The 22,189-nt window shown below is 38.7% G+C and overlaps 2 protein-coding genes across 11 annotated transcripts in view; one reads left to right on the forward strand and one right to left on the reverse strand.

Annotated features, from left to right (window-relative positions):
• The window catches only part of FAM114A1 (family with sequence similarity 114 member A1), a 31,983-nt gene extending 23,475 nt beyond the window's left edge, over positions 1–8,508 (forward strand). For all 5 annotated transcript variants that reach the window (XM_042811579.1, XM_042811580.1, XM_042811581.1 and 2 more), the window contains 4 exons: positions 643–782; positions 1,801–1,873; positions 4,782–4,835; positions 6,376–8,508. In XM_042811579.1, coding sequence (XP_042667513.1) covers positions 643–782; positions 1,801–1,873; positions 4,782–4,835; positions 6,376–6,474 — 366 coding nt within the window. In that variant the 3' untranslated portion in view covers positions 6,475–8,508. The remainder of the gene's footprint in view (positions 1–642; positions 783–1,800; positions 1,874–4,781; positions 4,836–6,375) is intronic.
• A 778-nt stretch (positions 8,509–9,286) lies between these two features.
• Positions 9,287–22,189, reverse strand: part of TMEM156 (transmembrane protein 156) — a 31,244-nt gene continuing 18,341 nt past the window's right edge. Inside the window, exons 7-8 of one of the 6 annotated variants that reach the window (XR_006167593.1) lie at positions 14,298–14,670; positions 13,974–14,036 (exon numbers count right to left, since the gene is read on the reverse strand). Coding sequence is in view for 5 of the 6 variants with exons in the window: in XM_042811584.1 (XP_042667518.1) it covers positions 13,928–14,036 (109 nt within the window). In the remaining variant the exon portion in view is untranslated. Of the gene's footprint in view, positions 14,671–17,239; positions 20,906–22,189 lie in introns of those variants that run through there. The other 5 variants (XM_042811584.1, XM_042811587.1, XM_042811586.1 and 2 more) reach the window with 5 other exon arrangements.

Here is a 22,189-nt window from a genome sequence, read left to right on the forward strand (position 1 = left end):
AATTGTGACTGAGTATTTTATGCAAAGTTACAACAATTTTAAATGTGGTTAGGATCTTTGTCAAGATTTTTTTAATTGTAATAAAGCAATCATCTGCCATGGTTTCCTTACAGGGAAAGAAGAATCCAAAGAAAGAAATGGAGTTACATCTGCATATATCACAGATTTTTATGCAATTGCAAATTTCCAAATGGCACCAGCTTGTGAAAAGTTGTGATGCCAGAGTGCTAGGCAGACTTTTTTTTTTTATTACTGCTGACAAGACATGCTGTTTTACTGGGAGTTTTATCAACTCCTAATCTGGAAATTCATCTGATGAATGACTCAGTACTTTAGGCTCAATAAAAAAGACATTGTGACTTATTCTATGGCAAAGGGATCTTTGTATTTGTTAGGAAAGACTTTTAAATGAGAGATTTGTTCTTACTAGTTTTTCTTGATCACCATACGGTCTGTATTTTTTAATCTGTGGGTATTTCATTTTTCAGTACCATTTCTGAGGATGGCTTTGTGGTGTGTGTGTGGTAGGATCTCTATCTGGGGAGGAGGAGAAGTATTCTGTGTTTCAAATTATCACACATACATGTATGTATATTTATCAGTGCTGCTATTATTGATTATATTCTCTATTCTTAATTTAAGGAAATCTACATGCTGTCCATTGAAAGTCTGGCTGAGGTAACTGCTCGTTGTATAGAACAGCTTCATAAAGTAGCAGAATTAATTCTGCATGGGCAGGAAGTAGAAAAGACAGCTCAAGATCAAGCAAAAGTACTGACAAAGTAAGTGTTATGTATTTCACATGTGATCTTTTGACATTTGCTTGAAAATCATTAAGCTCTTTTGAGCTTTTGACACTTGAAGTCCAGTAAGTTCATGAATCAATAAATAACACTTGGCTTTAGGAGATGTTGGTGCTGTTTTTCCTCATAGTCAAGTCATGTAGGCTATCTATCAGTAACTTTGTAGTAATACACAACAGAAAATACATAAATTTAAGAAGTCAGTTTATGCAGAACTCAGAATTTGGATTTAAAGCTCTCTGTAGTGATAGATTTTGCTGATTTCAGTGAGTTTTGCTTGCCTCATAAGGATTTCACCCAAGATGTAAGCACTTGAGTCCTAAGTAAAATATGTCAGCAAGCATTTGTCTTTAGGGCTAATACCCTCAGCAAAGTCCATTTAAATGCTTAAGTCCAAAACTAAGTACTCAAATAAGTGCTTTGCAGAATTAGAGCAGAAGTATGTTGCACTTCACAGGATGAGGTTTGATATTATATACTTGTGAATACTTAACAAAACAGTTAAAAATCTAGAATTGGAACGAGGTCTCCTTTTCCTCTTGTACTTTAACCACAAGTATACTTCCTCTTCTACTACAGAGTAGATGTTTTCTGTGGTTAGATAAGAATTTTCTCACTGTTCTCATTAAAGTTTTATTTATTTCTAACAGTATTTCTGGGAGTTGTGTTGCTGCAACTATCGGAAAAACAACAGTAGAACTAAAATCTTAGAATTTTAAAAGTCAAAACATTTCTTTATCAAAAAAAGCAGAGTTTAAGCCAACGTGACAATATTTTGCTGCTGTAGTCAGCACTGAAATTTTCAGTGGAGGAATATGAAACTTATATCATGAGCAAAATGTACCCCGAGATATTTTAAAAATTACTAGAGGCAAAATTGCCATAGGAACAGTCCTGGCTTCCAAGGTGATGTTGGTGCCTGCATTAGTTAAAGGCTTTTTCTCTACTACCAGGAAAAGGTTGTAATTTTCTATTTGTCTCTCCCTTTTAAAAACAGTTTAACAAGTGCTATGTGCAATGAAGTTTCATCTTTATCAAAGAAGTTTTCTGATTCTTTAACAGCAGCTGGGGTAAGAAAACATTTTCTTTACCAATTGAGCTTTCGTTAACACAGTTCACTTCTTAACATAGAAAGTATTACCAGTAAAAAGAGGGCACTAATTTCCTCAGATCAAGAACACAATGTGTTTTCCTAGCAGATTCCTAGAAATTTATAAGCCTTGATAGACTGCAGCATGTCCTTTGCCTTCTAAAATCTCTTTCTAGACACTATTCTCCATTTTCCCATAAGACAAAATAATCTCAAAACCCACTCTGTCTTATATCCCAAGAGAGGCCATTTGGGAGCACCCAGTTATCTGTGGCCATCTCTGCAGAAATGTCTTTTCTTTCCCTTTCCCAACCCCGTTGCCTTTGCTTTGCTTTCACTGACAAAAGGAATGCTGTTGTGAAGACACATGGGCAGACACTGCAGGGGAGCTCTTCAGGGCCCGTAGTGCAGGCTCTGACTTACAAGATAAGGTGTTTTAAAAAGGATTGACTTCTGAGTGTTCTAACAGGATCCAGAGGCAAATATTTTGCTGATGCTGAAATTGTTCATAAAGATCAGAGAAGAATCCTGGCTCTCCTGATTACTCCAGGATAGGGTTAATATACATCAAAGGAAATTTCCACAGCAGTTGCATGAGCTCTTCCAGCACACCAGTGAAGAAGGTTTTTTTTTCAGTTATTTGTTGAGAAGATGATATCTTGGATTGCTTTTGTGCTGAATAATTTACATTCCTTCCCATTACCCTTGAAGAATCTGCTCATTTTGCAATTTGGGATTGTGTTTTATCATTTTTTTGACACACTTGCAATAAATACATGCACAAACGAAAATAAATTTCACATGAAATATTAAGCTGGGACAACTTAGAAAATTGGAAACTGAAGCTGTCGTAAGAGTTACATTGGGTTTTGTGCTCATCAGCTCTCTACCCAGATTTTAGAACCTAATTATCTTGTGCTTATTTGTATGGACACAGGAAGAAATCAAGCACAAATACACTTCCTGCTGCCAACATACTCTCTAGAAGAAAGCTTTGTTTGGGCTGTCTGTTGATGTTTAAGAACTGTCACATCCCTGCAAGCTTCTAGAGCATGATGTTTTTATATGATTTGATAGTGAAGCACTGGAACAGGTTACTGAGATTGGTGGTGGATGCCTCATCCCTGGAGACATCCAAAGTCAGGCTGGATGGGGCTCTGAGCACCCTGATTGAGCTGAAAGTGTCTCTGTTTATTACAGGGGAATTGGACTAGATGACCTTCAATGGTCCTTTCCAACTCGAACAATTCTATGTGGGCCTTCTGCTCCCCATGATCAGTCATGGAAGCAAGGAGCACCCATCACACAGGAATGTTCAACAAAATCTGCGTCTTCCTGCATGTCCCAAGTGGCTTAGTTGTCTCCTTAAGCTGCCAGCAGCACTTGGTTTAACGCATTCCAGTATATTGCAAAGTACATTGACTTGTGAGAGACAGAAATAGTTAGAAGAGAAAACTTGTTGGTTTTTCTTCCAAACATAGTGCTGTCATAATTAGCTATGTCTTTATAATTCAGATTTCAGTTGTAGTGCTGGCTGTGCCCATACTCCATGATGTTGCAGTATTTCTAACAGTGCAGTAATGCAGAATTAAGAAATAGCACCTTCTCTTGCTATGTAATGTCTTTCAAACTTAAAGTTATTGATGCATGCAGTCAATAGTATTTGATACTGCTCTCTATCTGAAACAAAGTTCATTGACAGTGTACTACCCAGTACCTTCTGTAATGGATTTCCTAATAACTGACAGTAAAATTGCTTTTCTTTTACCTAACCACCTTCCCTTTGTTCTGCAATGTCTGAGCTAAAATGAAGATTCGTCATGTTTCTGTAAGTCTGTAATATGAAAGCCAGGAGGTTGTAAGGGGTCACCCTTCAGTTAAAATAATGGATACTGTATTCTGTGTTCCAAGTAAGTCTGCTGTTTGGCATTAGAAGAAAGCTAATCTTCCTGGAGTTTAATGTCATTCTAATAAATACAGTGCGATACGTAGAATAGTGAGAAGGAAAAAAGGAAAAAACTTTTGTCTTTATGAAAAGCAGAAGAGATGATGACTCTTGGTTTTCTAGGGCTTTGATTTTGTAGCCTCTAGTAATGTCTCTGCTTCATGTACCCATCCTCATTCCTGGCTGGTAATTGAGAAGAATGCTGTGTGTGCTGAGCCAGTCACACACGTTCACTGGCCAGCCTGTGTTATCACAGAATCACTCAGGTTGGAAAAGACCTTAAAGATCATCGTGTCCAACCACAACCTAACCACGCTACTCTAACTTTAACAACCCTCTGCTAAATCGTGTCCTTGAGCACCACATCCAAACAGTTTTTAAACACATCCAGGGATGGTGACTCAACCACCTCCCTGGGGAGCCACTGCACCATCTGCAGGCTCAGGGTCTGCTTCACCTGTTTCTCCTTCTGAAGGGGAACTACTCTGGGCCTTTCACTTCCACCTAACCACAGATTTTCGGGAACCATCTCAGAACAACCTTATCCTTCCAAACTTAACTTACCCTTGAAATCAGCCAGTGTCTAGAAAACATTGAGGGGGGGCATGAAAAGGGCACTGGCAATCAGATGGGAAGACAATGTAATCACATAAATCTCATATCCATAGGAAACCAAGCAATGTGAAACTCTGTATTACATGAAAAAGTAAAATCCTGTGTCTGTCTCAGTTCGTTGTACTCAGTGATAGAAATGTGTGGGGGCTACTGAGGTGTGTATGAAATGTAGGCACAGTAAAAGGGAATAATGTGATAAACAATCTGAATAAGAATCAAGGTGAAACAAGACCTTTCAAGAATCCATAAAAACACCGTGCAAGTACCAATATATTTATGTTCAATGTATTCCTTGTCCTGACATTTCATTATATTTTTTGTTTTCCAGAGCAATATGAAGGCAGAGATTCTTACCCCCATCATTGACAGTGTATTATTGGAGGTAAGTTGTCACCTTTCTCACACTAAGAATGCTCTAGTAAGATTATTTCAAAATGAAACAGTCGCATTTATGTCTGAAGACAGAACTCTATATGAAGTAATGATGATACCATTCTGGCTATTGAGTGCCAGCTCAGAAACCTCTTGTTTATGTGTTCAACCTCTCCCACAAATACTGTAAGTAGTAATGCTGCATTTGTGAAGGTTCTTAAAAGTGTGTGACCTTAAAGCGCGACTGACAGGCTGACAGCTTAAGTTCTGCAGCTTATTGGTCAGAGCACAACAGGAAGTTTGCAATGTGCTACTGAGCCTTCTTTAATTTATGCGCAAGTTGCCTGGGCTAAGTCTGCCTCTAATTGCTCTTAACAATTGCTGTTAACAATTTCAAATCTTACAAAGTGTTTCTTGCTTACGGACAGTTTCAGCATGTGCTTTTCTTTAAAGTTTGGGTTGCAGAAATGCGGCAGAGTTTCCTATCCACAGGCATTTAGATTTCTTCTCAGATTCACAGTCCAGCTGCATTGGTCAGCGCATGGATAACCACGTGTCAGGCATCAAAATGTTCATGAGTGATTTCTTCTATGATTCAATGTGATCTATTTTTCACCAGAAAAGCACAGTGCTTAAAATGGGCCTCAATTTACCATGGAGAAAAGAGGTCAAGTGGGAGTAATATGCTCATAAAGTACTGAAACACGTACTGTCTACAGCATGAACTCTCTTCTATCAGCTAATCAGATCATATCTCTTTAAACAAACATACAAACAGTAGTGACTGCAGTTTGCTGTTCTGTATCTAAAGTCACGTTCTTTTTAAAAATAACAAAAAGGCTGTTTTAAAATAAGCAATTTTGCATAATTCAGTATCTTTAAGGAAAAAATGAATAAAACTATTAAAGATTACTAGAGATTCCTTATGTTATAGGGTAAATTTGCTGTTGCAGCTGACACATCTTTATATGCTCTAGGACTTGCAATGTCTGGGATATACCAGAATAGCGGAACAAGCTGTTTTGTACTTCTATAACCTCATTATTTATATAGAAACACCTATTAGTCCTGCCTGAGTTCATTAAGTATTACAAGCTGCTGTGCTGTTCACTGTTTAGAAATTCTGTAAATACTAAGTGGTGTATTTAATAATATAATTAATCATTATAATTTCAGTGACACTCTTCCACCTATACCAAATTTAAAATTAGTTCATTTGATGGAAGGAATAGTTGATTTGTATTTAAAAAGTCAGATCCACTTCTGAATAAAATACCATGTTATTCTACTCACATTACAAACAAAACTCTCCAGGAGTTCAAACTGAGGGGAAATCAGATTTTTATGTAGCAATACAGGCCATGCTTATTTACTGTAAGCCATTGCAATGCATCAGTTTTGTTATCTACAGATTCTAAAATCCTGTGGGAATACATATGCTAATAATGCATGATGCAGATCTAACAAGGACACTTTATTCTAAAACCACAGTGTAATTCCTGATATACATGACAAGTAAACTGATGAACCTCACTTTCTCTCCCCGTTAGGGCTGCAACAGTACTACTTATATTCAGGATGCTTTCCAGCTGTTGCTTCCAGTGCTGCAAATTTCACATATCCAGACCAGTTTGAAAGCACGAGAGTGATGGTCTCCTAGCAGTTGTCACTTCTGGGCTTAACAGAGACCACAGACCTAATCCCTTTCATGCGTGTGGATGGAAGAGGTGGTATGGAAGATGTCTGGCCTCCAAGAGTCTTCAAAGGCACACAATGTGGTTTTGCACATGCAATATCAAGCAACATCTTAAAACTCTTTCAGACTTTTAGACTTCAGAAACAGTTAGGAAAGGGAGTTATTTCTTTTCCATCAGAGTATATACCCTTTGCATTAGTTTAAATTGGATTAATGATTTATTGGTATTGACATAAAAACAGATTCCAAATGTTGACCCTTGCGTTTGTACACAACATACGAAGCAAATTAGAATGCAAAGTTCTTTAAAACAATTCAACCCAAATGATAATTTCCTTTGCTTGCTTCCTGTCAGTTAAAAATGTGTATTTCAAAAGGTGCTTTCAGTATTTAAGTTTAATATTAAGTCAATATGAACAAATTACCATAGTGTTGCGCTTGTTAAATATTATTTACAGTAGTAAAGGATAACCTCGTATAATCTCACCACTTACATAACACTTTGTGTTCAAGGAGTTGCACAGTAATAGGCACTAACTTTGCTGAGTTAAAATTCTGGAGGATGCATACAGAATTATACTAATAAGAAATGGGGGTGAGGCAGAAATTTTACCTTTTAATTAATTGACAGCAGTTTATGAAACACCCTCCAAAATAATCTCCTGTCAGATGTGTTACCAGGTTACCATTTGGGGTTCTAATTTGGTGCTTAAATGTTATGAACCTTTTTACCAAAAGGAGTTACAAACACTGATGAGTCAGAAGTATCGTTTTGGGGCACAACAGTGAAGTTGTGAAGAGAGGTGGTGAGGCAATTGCTGTGGGTATGTTGGAACAGTCACCCTTTTTTTGAGGCAGTAGCTTGACAGTGCAGCTGAGCAGCAGGAATGCTGCAGAATAACGCTAACAGCTGTGATAACTTCACACGCTCTTAGCTTAAAATCCTGAGCTGTGAACCTCAGTGTCTCTTTAGCCCAGTTTACCTCCAAAGACAGGAAGACCCTTCCAATATTTTATGTAGCCTGTTCTCCTGGATTTTTATTACATTTCTCACAGCTGTGTTTTTTTTTTCCTCCCAATACACTCATGAATTGTATTGAAATATTTTTTAATTGTAGCTAACATCTGAATATGTTTAATCATAGCTGCATAGTTCATACGTTGTAAAAATAATGGAACAGAAGTAGTAATTTCCTGTTTGTTAGAAAGAAGAAACCATGTATCTGCTTTGCCTATGGTGAGTCCACAGAAGAGATGACAGGAAGGTTTGTTTGTCTTACGCTGTTGGCCCTGATCTGCATTGTGACTGTAGGGGAGGATGAAGTTTTCACCATCCCCGCAGTCAGTTTGTTATGCAAAATGTATTTTCTGCCGCTCTGTAATTTTAAAACAGCTTTCTGGGAAAGTAGAAAGTGTACAGCCTTCAAATCCACTTGCATAGAATGTGCTTTAAAAAGTTCCGGGAGCAAAAAGCAAGCAAACCCATTGGCAGCCGGAAAGGGAAAGAAAGTTTGACATTTATTGGTACTTATGCCATACTGAACAGCTGACTTCACTACAATGTGTTTTTTTTTTTTTAAAAAAAAAAAGAAAGGACACTGGAAAATGTAACTGGTGAGCAGACTCAGCAGCCTGAGGTAGGATACAGCTTCCTCCAACCACGGTATTTGTGCTGCTTCCATCTGACTTTGCTTTATTTCTGGATTTGTGTTTTCAAATGAGATTTTTTTTAACTCGATGTTTCTCTGGCCTCTGCACTTTGGGAGGAATAAACATTCTCCTCTATGGCAGTACTGTCTGGTTGCTGGAAGAAACACGCATGCATGTATGTGACAGGAGTGACTCCTGTATACACATGGGCCCAGATCAACTCCTCAGTGTGGATTACTGAAGACCACATGCTTTCTCCATGTACTTGACCATGAGCAGTTTGCAGTTCTAAATATCTGGACACCAATTAAAACAGCAAGAAACTTGTAAAAAGTTCTTTTGTGTAAAGCATTTTTTCCTGTTCTGTGCTGGCAAGCAGAATGTGAGATCTGGTTAAAAACTTGTTTATTTTTCAAACAAAGACTGTCGGGAAAGCCTGGTGTTTTCAGCTCTCAATCATTACAACTTGGACTTACTCTTACTTTAACTCAATCATAATCTTTTGTCAGGAAGCCTTGCTGCTGCTCTTGGAATAGAGCTCTGTGGCAGGTACCTGTAAGCACAGTATTACTGCCCAGGGAATCGTCCAAGGGATGTACCAATAGCTCTTTTATACAGCTCCTGTACTGAGTTAATGTTTTCTGATAGAAATGATTTTAGTTACTTTTCCTTATGGAGCTTTTGTTTTCCTCTGAAATACAGTGCAGAATATATAGTGTTAAGCCTGCCAGAAAAATGTGATAACTAATAGTGGTGCTTTTTAGCGGGGGCTGAACAATACTGTATTAGAAGCCTCAGGGGATAATGTTTAAATGGTTGAGGGACATTCTTAAGACAAAGATTGCTTGTCTGAGCTATTCCTTGTGAGAGGTTTCGCTGTCTTGCTTAAATTATGTATGTACTGAATAAAGTTCTTTGCCCTGAAGTAAAAGGAATTATAAAAATAACGTGTAGCATTGAGTGCTCACATCCATACAGGATAGGAACAGGAACAGGGCACAGTACAAACTTAGAAATACTCCATGTGACCTCAGATTTATCCCAAGAGAACTGTAATGCTGAATCTTTAAATCAATTTTAGGCAAATACTATTTTATTAGAAAGCACTACATATATGTAACCAGAATATTTTATTTACATTGGCTTGTATATTTCCATCAGTCAAATCATTTGAGACACAGAACTGGGACAGCGTTCCAAAAAGTGTTATAAAGAATAACATGATGAGAAGTGTACTGAGTGAAGTATTTCTGATTTTGTGATGTACCTTTGGATTGACTGAGGGGATTTTATTGAGAGCCTGACAAAGACAGACGTTGCCATAAACTTTCATGGGAAATTCTTCCTTCTTTCACCTTTTTCCTAGTCGGAACAGTGAGTGTGCTCTGGCATTTGTTGAACTACTGGGTGTAGTCTGTTCATGTGTAAACATCTCTTCCCCGTGATTTGCTCCTACACTCCAGCATCCATTGCTTCAGACAGCCACACCAAAGAACTGTCTCTTCTACTTCTTTCACGTTGCTTAGATCACCCACTGAAGCCCTTAATATCATTCTCTAAAATATGCCTCTATATACAAAATTACACTTATTACAACTTGACATCTTTTTAATGTCTCCAGTGTCACCCACTGGTCAGAATTCACAGTGATCTGAATGAGTCTGAAACCCCACAATATTTTGAGTGACAAATACAGATTTTCATCCCTCCCCCCCTTTTTTTTTTTGGAATCAGAGAAGTGGTTTTCAGCACACAAGCAGTCACCCTGCTCATAGGATTATCTTCGAGACATTCTGCTTCTATCTCAAATGACAGCCCTGTCCTTTCTGTTAGTCTCAAAAGAATGTAAAGAGTGGAAAACTACTTTCCTGAGTTCTTTTAAAAACCATCTGAGAGCAAGGCTTAAAGTGACACCCTCAGCCAGTCTGACCTACTTTGAGATTCATAGTCTGACTGGAAAGCCCTCTGGACTTGACGCATTTTTTTCTGTTTCAGGTCAACCTTTGTTGCTGAGAATATGAAAATATGAACAGCTGCTTTATTGTGCAGCCTGTACGTTTTCTATGCTCAGATACCAACCTCAGCACTCACAATGCTGTGCTTATAGAATTGTATTGCTGATGGTCTGCTGTTTTGCATTAAAAAAAAAAAAAAAAGACAATAAAATCTCAAAAATTGACCTGTATTAAACAGATGGAAGAGGAAAGATATTTTTTAAAGGCAAAAAAGGGCATACTGTCTGAAAACAGAGATAATTTTCAAGGTTGTACTAGAGAAAAGAGTCAAAGAATTCTTCAGCATTGTTCAAAATAAACAGGAGATGACATCTGATTAGTTCCAGCAGAACTGGAATAACAGCACTTCTGAAGTAAAGGAAAAATCTGTGTGGAGTTGAAGGAAGTAAGGCAAAGACAAGAACATTAAAGGCAGTGAAGCTGAAAGGAAAGAAGACAGTTAATTTGATTGTGCTAGGTATGCAGTGCTCATTCTCCCTTTATCAGCTGTACCCCAAAAGTCTCTGAGCACAGATCTGCTAAGAACTTAATAGCCTACCCACTTTGATCTCCTTTTCACAGCTTCTCTTTACTGTCTTTTGGATAGATGCTCTAATAGACTCAAGAAAGAGCACCAGCTATTCATTTTGCCTTTCAAATGAGTGAAAGAATATTTCTTCTTTAATAGTACAATAATGGGCAAAAGAGTCTAAAAAGTCTGTAGCAAGGCCTCATTGTAATTCTTAGTGAACTGAATTTGCTGCTGCTGCAAAGAGGAAGGGGTGAAGGCATTACTCAAACAAATGTAAGCTATTCCTCTTCTGTGCTAAAGGGGTGAAGCTGAAAGGCATTCAGCAAAAGGTGCCAGATCTGGAGTCAGACAGTGTCACTTAAATGAAAGCCAGAATGCTGGGTAAATCGAACAACTTTTACACACCTTTAAATGACTCTCAAGCCATTCACTAGACTTGTAAAACTGTTATTCTTACTGCCCTGGCTTATCTCACTGTATCAGCAGCCTTTACTATTCTTATTCTTAAGGTGATAGAGCATCTTTCCTTCAGTCCCCTCATCAGTTCTCCCTCTCACCCCATGACTATTTCACACATTCCTGTATGCCATCAGCTCTGCCTTTCTGTCATTTTTGTTCATTCTGCTCCACCTCACCTCCACACCTACTTCCCCCACCAGCTTCTGAGGTTCTTCCTCCTATCCCTCACCTTGTGCCTGAGAGGCTGCACCAAGACATCCTTCTTCTCTTCACATGTTCAGTTTCCAAAAAACTCAGGATGACGACGGGGTTAAGATGACTGAGCAAATCAGTTGCTTTTTAGCCCCCTCCTTCTTCCTTCAGTGGAATTGAACAGGTTCAGGAAACAGTCAAAGGAGTGATTCCTTCAGGGGGACACCTTAACCTTGCCCCTACCCAGCAGCCTGCACTATGCCTGTGCCAGCTCCATCACCAGCAGGAACCAGGTTGCCCTGAATAAATGAGATGCTTCCTCAAGGTTCAGGAATGAGTCTGGCTACAGAGCTGCTCCTGGTTGTTTTCATGCCATACATAGATGGCCTCCATGGCAAAAACATTCATTCTCACAACACTCTCAAAACCTAGAAAAGCTTTTTCTTTTCAAATACAGAAGTGAAAAAGAGTAATGAGCAGGAAGACCCTCATGAAAAGGCAACTTTTAACAGCATGACCTTCCTATCCAGGAGAGGAAATCAAGGGAGCTTGTATAGACGCACCCTTGAATCATGCTTCTTTGTGGGTGACATGGAAGAACTGTCTCCACTCCAGCAGACAGACTGACTGGGAAGCAGCTCTCCAACAGGGACCAAGAAGCCTTGGAAGAGAGCAAGTTGGGTTGGCCAATGGTCTCCTCAGCTGTATTAGAGAGAGCACTACCAGCAGCTCAAGTGAGCTGATAATCCACCTTGGCACTCATGAGCCCGCTCCTACATGATTGCTTCTGGTTTGGAAGTGAAGCATCAGTAAACTGGGGTGAGATCAAGAGAGAGCCAATGTGCCTGGGGCATGTGTCCTGTGAGAGACTGAGAGAAGAGCCTCTGCTTTCCTACAGTTTGGATCCTACCTGCAAAACAAGGTAAGCTCTACTCAAGAGAGAGATTAAAAGCTTTTTCTTGTTCTTGGTGTCTCACAGTGGTAACTCAGGAGATGCAAACTTTCAAAGTAGTAAAACACTTAGAAAGCTGTTGGATAACTGTGGGTAATAAAGTCACAATTCCTCCCTCCAAGGAGAAAAAGAGGAGGAGGCTATAGGCAACAACAACAACAACAAGAGAGAGAAGAAATAAATTACAGGAGAAAGGAAATTAAATTGAGGTCACAAGGAGCAGGGCTATCTCTACCACCAAAATCCCAGGATTACTGAAGGGGAAGAGTGATAGATAGTGCCATCATCTGAAGCATTCAAAAACTGACTCAAATGGCCTTAGCAATTCTACAGTGACTTTCGATAGGTATTTCCCTTCCATCTGGAAGTAGCGGTTCCACAGAAAGGGGGGGAAAAAAAGAGGTTTATTTTATAGACCGCATTAAAAAATCAATTTCTGAAAAGCTTTAAGTTATTAGCATAGATAAGCAATGAAACTGAAAAGCCCCTACATCAACAAAGTCAGTATTTTTCTTTGACTTTTTTTTACAAGATGGTAACAAACAACAGAAACAAATGCTACAGTTTTGCACAACTAAACTTAAAAAAACCCATATGGGCTCAAATTATTCTGAAGCTAATGTTCACAACTATTCCTATTAAATCTGAACTGCATCATGCAGTGCAGTGGCTGGAGAAGCAATTTCAGAAAGCTTCAGGAGGGAAAAGCTATATAAATGTAAGGGATGGAGGTTATGAAGTAATAACGTGACGCTAAATTGCTGCATATCATATTTGCAGCGGGCAGTTTACAATCTGTTCATTCTGATGGATTTAGCACAAGGGAGTCTGAAGCCCTAGCTCTGCAATTTCTGTCTCTGCCTACTAATTTATGGTTAGATTATACGCACAAATAACGTGTTAGAGCCGAATGACTTTGGGACCCTGCTCAGCCCAAACAGCTCCATTATGCTCAGAGGAGCAGTAATAAATGGAAAGTAAGGAAAAGTTCCAGGAGATAATGAGTTTGAATGCTAATGACCTAAGCTAATCCAAAAAATAGAAATGCAATTTTTCAAAAAGTACAAAACCCATTTGGCATCTTAATGGCTTATAAAATAAAACAGTAATAATGATTTAGTGGATTTAAGCCAAACGTACAAATTTTCCACGCTTTTTTTCTTTATCCCCTGAGATGTTGCAGAATTTATGAAAGTCTTCCTAGTTTGCTGCAGAAATTAAAATGTACTGCAGAACTCTCTCCTTCTGTATTCTGTTGGCCATCTTCCTCAACAGCCAAAAATGATTTTTCTTATGCATCTCAGTCACCTAGAGATTTAAAAAAGCTGAAAACTATACTCATTTCATGAAAACATAGGTTGATTTCTATCTTTTATCAGTATTTCATTCTATGCAGAATATAAATTTCCTCCCAGTTAGAAAAATAAATTATTGCATGGATTATTTCAGGACCTTATGATTAAGCATAAATCTTGAACAAACAGAAAATAGAGGGGAATCCATAATTTACTGCTGAAGTTGATTCTAAAGCAAAGTGTGTTCGTCCATTATTCATATTTTCTTAATATCAAGTAGTTCTGTTAGATAAAATGAAGTTTCTCAACTAAACTGCACAGCTGGCATTCTCCTAAAAAGATGGATAACAGAGCTCCCAAACTGGAAATAGAGATGCTGTCTTCTGTGGTGTATTGTTTCTTTCTTTCATGCAATAGAAATTGTATTTCATATGGTACCACCTGAAATGAAAAAAAACATTAATATCAGAAATAAGAGGAGGTTAAAAAGCAGTACTTTCTTAAATGTCAATGCAGTGGCCTTCACAATGCTACATTTCTTTCACATTTACAGTGATTAATTTTCCTCTATTACAGAAGGAAAAGAAAGGCAAAGAAAAAAAAAAAAATCTAACCAAGCAGTTATTTACACAGAGGATATACACCAGATTGGAGGTAAAGAGCTACAAAAGACACCTATCAATAGAATGATGGTTCAGGTACCTGGTCCTTGGGTAGAGGAACTCCAGAAAGAACCACAGGCCTTCATTTTCAGGGATCGTTGGCAGCATGGGGCTGTCTAAAAGCATCCAGTAGGCAGAGAGAAGCTGCATGGGAGAGCACTGGCCACGTACACCCAGCTCAGTGAGCCAGATGTAAAGTACTTCAAATTGGGCTTCTGCAGTCTTCATACAGTTCACTATGGAACTCTCTTTTAAAGGTAGGTGATGATCGTCTCCTTGAGAGTGGAACTTGTTCAGTTATTTCATCTCCTCTCCTGGCAGCAAGATGAGGAGTGTTCTGTGTAATAACTGCCTAAATACCACAGACTCTCAGTGCCAACTCCTGGATGTCTCTTTGTGAACTGATCCACCTGCTGCAGAGTGTTCAGAAGTTAATTAAGTAATTCTGACTTAGTGCTGCTCAGCCAGAAGTTAAATCATCCTTATGAAAACTTGCAGACCTGTGCCCAATTTCATTTCACGTAGTATATTTGTATATGTATAGTAATCATCAGTGAGTCTTTGAAAGCTGGACTGCAGCTCCTGAAGATGCATGCGATGCAGAGACAAGATGTGAAAATGCCCAGATCCAAATCAAGCTCAGTTTTAGTTTTCAGGAAACTAAAAAGTGCTTGGGAAAAAAAGTGCTGCATTTCTTTAGTACTTACTCTCCACTGAGTGAAAAAGCAAATGCAGCTTGTCACCCATTCTGGTAGTTCATGTAGCTGAGGGCTGAATAACATCTGTCTCTCTTTTCCTTTATGCTGTGAGAACTAGGATAAGAAGTGTTTCTTTGGCTGTGAAATCATACTGGAGGCAGCAGCTGCTGAAGCAATCTAGCAAATGTGTAGGCAGGATACAATGCATCAAAAATTGATGCCATCTAATGGAACAGAGGTTTCAAACAGACTGTACAGTGCCTGTTACAGTCCAGTTCTGCAAGCATGCAGGACTGCTTCCCTTCAAAAACTTTCAAATGTCTATCTTGGAAACAGTGTGCACTTTAAGCTGAGACCAATAATCATGCCAAGTACCCTGGAATGCGCTCAGCAGTCTGATTCTGTGAGCTTTTTCTTTCTAAAAGAAGTTTTAATTTAAATGAATAATAAAGATTTGAATCTATTAAAAGAGCAGAAACAGTAGGAGAATTATCTTTTGTGATACTTAAAAAAATAATAATTTAATTTCAGATCAAGTAACTTTATGTAGTCCTCAAATGAATTTAGAACTGCATATGGGCATAATTCTTTTTTCATTGCTATCTATGGGAATTCATGAAAGCATAATACATAAATAAAATTTCATGTTCCAAGAATGGCCAACTGGAAAATCCAGATGTGGCTGAACTCAGCATCATCACATCCAATTTTATTATGGCTCTCATCAGCAGACACTTAGCACTTCTGAGCACTCAAATGATGCTTTTCAAAAAATCTAGAAGGATCTCATCAATTTGAAATCACACCTATTGTTCTTTACAAATACAGTTTTCAAAAAGAGCCTAACTGATCTCACTCTTGCTTCCAAGCACCCTTGCTCTGTGCTTCCTCTACTAGAATGTTTTGAGCAGTTTCACTGTTTCCACTGCATAATTAGTGTCTTCTGTTGTTTGTGTGGGTGCCTTGCTTGAAAACATACAACAAGGGGCTCTTTTAGATCTGAGAACATTTATGTGAAGTCACAATCACTTAAGGAAAATCAAGGAATCATAGAATGGTTTGGACTGGAAGGGATAGTTAAAAACTATCCACTTCCAAAGCTCTGCCATGGGCAGGGCTGCCACCCACCAGATCAGGCTGCCCAGGGCCCCGAAAAGCAAAACTATTTTTAGTTATATTATCTGTGCTACTAAATTCTGCAATGAAGATATTTGAATATCTCTTTGGGAAGGCAGAAGGGGCCTGGGCCCAAACGCAGGTAATGTCCTAAATAGACCAGCACATTAGATGTTAGTGTGGTATTACACTGGACTCTGTACAGCTGAATTTCTGCATTGCTAGGAAAGGAGATATCCTTAGGAAATGACGGCAGTGATGCCAATCTGAATGTCGCTGGGTAGGAGTCAAATTGTCTCATGCGAGCTTACTTGCTGATCTCTTGCGCTGCATGGGAGGTGACATGTCCACATGCTTTCGGACTGCTGAGATGAAAAGGATACATCAACTTCTTTTATTTTCTGTAAATGTGCTTTTCATCTTTCTAGCCATATATGTTCCTCCCCTGTGCATCCTCCCTGTCAGTTACCTGTCATCTACCTTATGTTCCAATTTTATAATTCATTTCACCTGAAGATAAGATTTTGCCTTAAATTATACATTCACTGGGAGACCAACTTCTCTTGCTTAACTACACAGCTATCTGTCACTCAGAAATACAGAGATGTGAAGCGCTTTACGTATTCAAGGATCTGAAAGCTTTCTATAAAGAGAGATGAAAGTGCTGATGGCAAAAGGAAGCACACTAAAATTGTTGGCAATTGCTGATGCGGAACTTTCATTAGCTATTATGCAGCCTTTGACACATCAACCACTTTTACTAAGAGAATTAATGGGAGGCAGGACAGTAAGATTATTTCATCTGGTCCTTTGGGGCACTGACTGTCAAAGAGACGGATGCAGTAAATAAAGTGCTTAGGGTAACAATGACCAAATTGTGTGAACCTGATCTAAAGACAGCCCAGAGCATGACACTGGACACTTAAAAAATAATAATAAATGTCCACGACAGTTGACTGAAAGACAGTTTTCTCTTTCTCCCTTCTTCCCTCCATTTTCTTCCTGTTTTTCCTGTTCTTTCTTTCTTTCCTTTTCCTCCTTTCTTCCTCTCTACTTTCTTCTCTTCCTTCTCTCCCTCCCTCACTCCTTTCTTCTTTCCTCCTCCCCACTCCTTCCTTCCCTCTTTCTCTCCCCCCTCCTTCCTTTTCTCTTCCCCTTCCCTCATAAAATGACAGCACTTCAAACAAGAACTGTCAGTTCAGCATCTCCCTCTAATTTCCCCTAATAAGGCAGAACACTGTTCTGTCCTTAGTCAGCTGTGAAATCCTTTAATGCTCCTTTTGAGACAGAGAATACAACACTGCTTCCCTTTAAAAAGGCAGAGGACAAAAATTGTGAGTGGGCTCACAATACTTTTCAAACCATACACATGAGGTTGTTACTCTGCTCTCATCAGTGCAAGGTGGAAGTGTGACTGTGGCACTGGAGAGGCCAGTGAGCCCTGAAGCAGTCTGCTTTGGGGAGGACAGACCACTACCAAGGGATGGATGCTTGCTTCAGCCTCAAAGAACAAGTGTAGCTAAAGCCTTCCTTGCATAACAGTGATTCCAGGCCAACCATCAACAAAACCACCTTGCTGAATGTTCTAATACCTTTAGATAGGCTGGTCACCATATATAGGGCTGTTTTAATGAGCACAGTGAATTGACTCTTATTTGTTCACTTTTAATTCTTACTGCAATAATTCTTTTCCCTACCTTGTTTTAGGGAACTGTCATTGAATCAGGTGCATTCAGAAATGTTAGATTCCTTATGGTTTGTCATGCTGAATTTTTTAAGTAAAGGAAGTCTAGCTTTAATATATCAATTTAGTCTTGTCTCCTTCTAATCTGCTCTCCTGGATTGCACCTTCTTGTTTCTATCTTTTCCTTTATCACAGAAAAGAATATTCATTGCTGACACCTCAGATTTAAAAAAAAACAAGCAACAGACCCAGATAAACATCTCATAGCATTTTAGAGCTGCTAAAAATAATAGTTGATGCCAGTAGGGTTCATTAAGAGTACAAGTTGATGCAAGTAGTGCTTCATAAGTTAAAAACACAACACAACCTCCTAGTTTTAGCTGGGAGCAAACATTTCTTGTCACAGTGCAATTAGTAATGAAGACTCACCAGAAGAAACTGAAAAAGAAGTTGGGTCTCCAGGGCTTTATTCTAGCATCCTGTCCCTGAAAAGCCTCCTAATTGAAACGTTTGCCCTGAATAAAATGCTCGTGCTTTCTAACCAAATAAACAACAGCCTTGAACTCTGCAGTAATTCTTATGTCACCATTTGACAGCAGTTAGGAAATACATCTACAACTGTCACATATAAACAGAGAACTGTCTTACAGCACCTGAGAAACTTCATTCATTCATTTTTTTCAGGACAGTTGCTATTGGTGGTTTAATGAAAGACGGCAGAAATAGAGAAGGATTCTTAACTTCAGCACTAAATGTGATAATAATAGTTTTCTTGAAAACATACAGAGATATTCAAGTTACCTAGACTGAAAAGATTCTCCTTTGTCAAAGGTATATGGATGCAGAAGTTGTTGAGAGTTCTATCAGCTGAATATTTTCTTCTGTGCCTGTTGGTATGTGTATGCTTAGAGATATGCATAGTCCCAATTACTTCCTGTCCATTGGTAACCACCACACTGCCAGACTTCATTTTGTTAAGCATTCAGAAAGAAATCACCCATATTTTACTTACTTTGATTTAGTACGTTGTCATGAGGAGTAGAGCATGTTGGGGACAAAGTTTAACATAGCTAACAGAGAGATCTTCTCCTGTCCCCACAACATTTTAAATCATGTCCTTCCCGGGAAGATTTAAAAGCAGTGAAATAGATGGATTAAAAAATGAATCTTATCAAACCTTCATTTCAGAGCTCTCAAGAGTACTAAGACTTAGGATGCTACGAAAAGTCCTCTCATATTTCACACCTTAAAAATGATGGACACAGAATGCAATGTTGTTTGTTAAAAATGAGATTTATTTCTTTCTGAAATCTTAACGAACAAAATGAAGACTACTTATTTCCTGCTCCTTACAGCTTCTGTTGCGCTTACTGTGTAGCTAATGTCATTACAGAAAAAACAGATAAACACTGTGCTGTAGTTGATGTTTGCTACAAGCAGATTCAGCTATGTGGAATCCAGAAAAAGCATCACTCAAAGAAAAGTGGTTTGCTTGAAAAACATCTCAGCAGCTGAGTTATTTTCAAATATGTTCCTCCACAAAGTGTGCAACCTCAGAGAAGGTGCCTTGGCCAAACTGAGAGCTCACCCAACAGCCTGGGCTGCCAAGATTTAGAAGTGTAAAACACAAGTGATTTAAAAGCTTATGTGCATGCAGGGGAATTGGCACACGTTAGCTTTAGGAACACAACTCATGGCTCTTGAGTTACCAACTGGTCTCAGAGATCCAGGGCAGGCACTGTAGTAATTTTTACAATAGGACTGAAGTCAGATCTGGAGAAGGACAGCTGTGAGCACTACAACCAGTGGAGCTCTGGCAGATTTTTATCTCAGGTTAGAACCCTTCCTCACTACTGGCTTGACTCCAAGTTCCTGAATTTGTGATTTGCAATCCATGTGTTTTGGGGAACCAACTGAGAATGGGATAGAAAGCTGATGTTCTTTGATCAAGGGGCTTCTGATACTCCACCCTACCCTTCTTGTCAAACAAACAAACCAATCAGATTTTATCAAGTTGATCACATCTGTGAAAAGCTTTGTCAGTTCTTTGAATTTAATAATCATATTGTTTTTCAATCTCAGTACTTAGGTGTTCGTGTGCAGTACTTTAATGCAGCCAGCTCTTTCTTGTTGAGCAAACTAGTCTTTGCCACCAAAGACCAAAGCGCTACAGACTTAATGACGATGACCCTAGCACTCATGAGAGAAGTAGATCACAGCCTCCTTTCACATCCAAAGAAACCAGATGCACTTCCAGCCAGCAAAATTTCCTGCAAGCTGTAACTCCAATGTTGTTAGCTACTGAGCCACCCACAAACATAAGTAGTAATGAGCTGCATTTTTGGTTGAAGGAGGAAGCATTTCTTTGCAGGAATTGAAGCAAGACTAAAACAGATAGTGCTTTTCTTAAGCTTTGAGACTATTCCTGTGAGAAATGTTATTCAAAATCCAGTTGCAATGGAAGACAAGATGCAGATCTAATTCTTGTTTCTTCAGGCACAAGCAAGTCCTTCTCCAGCCACACTCTTAAATAATCTTTCCATCCAATGTCACATAACATTAAATAATCATGTTCTGAGTATTTATCCCACATACTGCATTCACTTCACCTGGATGCGAGCAGTCCTTCTGAGGGAAGACTGTGTTATGACCACGAAAACAAGACTGTTTTGATGCAGCACAGCACTGAAACAAGCTTATTTGGTGTTTCTCAAGACACCTAATCTTTTTCTTTCAGTGACAGTCTCAGATATTAATCAAAGACATTACTTCAATCAAAACTGTCCTGAATCTCATACGATCTCACAGAGTTCTGATTAGAACATCTACAAAGCTGTTCCATTCCTACTTTCTATTCTACAATACAGAATATATAAGATAATAAAAGCAAAAGGGGTACCAGCAGATCAATCTGAAAGATTACTTCATCTCCAGGAACACAGACATTAAATTTTCATGGGAAGGGACCACAACATTTTGTTTCTAGAATATGAAGTTTTGTGAACCCAATAGAAAGTCTAATGCTGAAGTGGTTGGATCTCCTGCAGAGAGGAAGAAGGGGCCCTACATACAAGCTGATGAGAGCCTAAGAAAACTCATGACATCCAAGTGGCAAACAGATGAACTTGAGTAATCTGAGAAATCTCTCACCTGTTATAAAAGCATAAAATCATTTGAGTTGGAAAGGACTCTTATATGTTATCTAGTCCAACTCCCCTGCAATGAACAGCTCAAAAAAGTTGCTCAGAGCCCCATCCAGCCTGACCTTGAATGTTTCCAAGGATGGGACATCCACCACCTCTCTGACTTTTCAAGTCATGTTATCTTTCTCTGTCTCTTGGCAGCCTCATTTTAGAACAGTAACAATGTCAATTTTCCATCCTTGTAAGGTCTCATAAGATCTATGGATGGGAACAACTTAAAAATTGCCTGCAGTTTTGTGATAATATGCTGCCCCATAACACAGCTAATCTCTTTCAGAAGAAAAACAAAGAATCTTGCTCAGTTATTATTTGCCAGCATTGCTGTTCCAAATTGCTTTTTAAAATCTGCCATTAGTGCACAGCTTTGCTGCTTATGATTCCATATGAAGCACAAAAAAACAAAGCATACATCAATTTTTTTAATAGATGAAAAAGATAGTATGATTCGTTTTTGAAAATACATCATGCAATTTAAATACGCATAAAGAAGAACTTCTTACACTTTTAACCTAAAAAAGTCACCATGAAAAGTAACATAAATCTATGTAAATAGCCATAACCCTATTTATAAAATTGACGTTAGTCTGTAGATGGTGTGGGAGGCAGAATGGCAAGGCTGGACTCTTTTCAATGGTGAGTGGAGACAGGACAAGGGGAAAGGGCCAGAAACTGCAGCATAGGAAGTTCTGCACAAATGTGCGCAAGAACTTCTTTACGGTGAGGTGACGGAGCACTGGAACAGGCTGCCCAGGGAGGTGGTGGAGTCTCCTTCTCTGGAGATATTCAAGACCTGCCTGGATGCCTACCTGTGCGACCTGGTGTAGGGAACCTGCTTTGGCAGGGGGGTTGGACTCGATGATCTCTGGAGGTCCCTTCCAACCCCTACAATTCTCTGAGTCTGTGATTCTGTGATTCTCTGATTCTGTTTTTGTATTATTTATTTGAGTAATCTGTTTCTAGGCATTACAAGTATTGTCAGGAAGACATATATTTTTACTGCACTTTTTTTTCAGACTTTTTCCAATAATCTTGACTTCCTGAAACACTTAAGAGAATACAACAGCCAGAGAAAGTTAGAAATAGTATACTAGTTTTGGTTCCAAGCTGAAACCAACTTCTTGTCACTTATTCCAACTGCTGTAATGACAGAACAAGTAATTTATTTTGTTTTGTGAATGTTATCATTTCAAACATGTGCTTATTTCCAGAAATTATTTGAAAACTGCTCCTC

This window comes from Centrocercus urophasianus, unplaced genomic scaffold, assembly GCF_019232065.1.
Source record: "Centrocercus urophasianus isolate 14NV4802_14NV808 unplaced genomic scaffold, USGS_Curo_1.0 seq_13, whole genome shotgun sequence".
In the NCBI taxonomy this organism is placed as follows: Eukaryota; Metazoa; Chordata; class Aves; order Galliformes; family Phasianidae; genus Centrocercus; species Centrocercus urophasianus.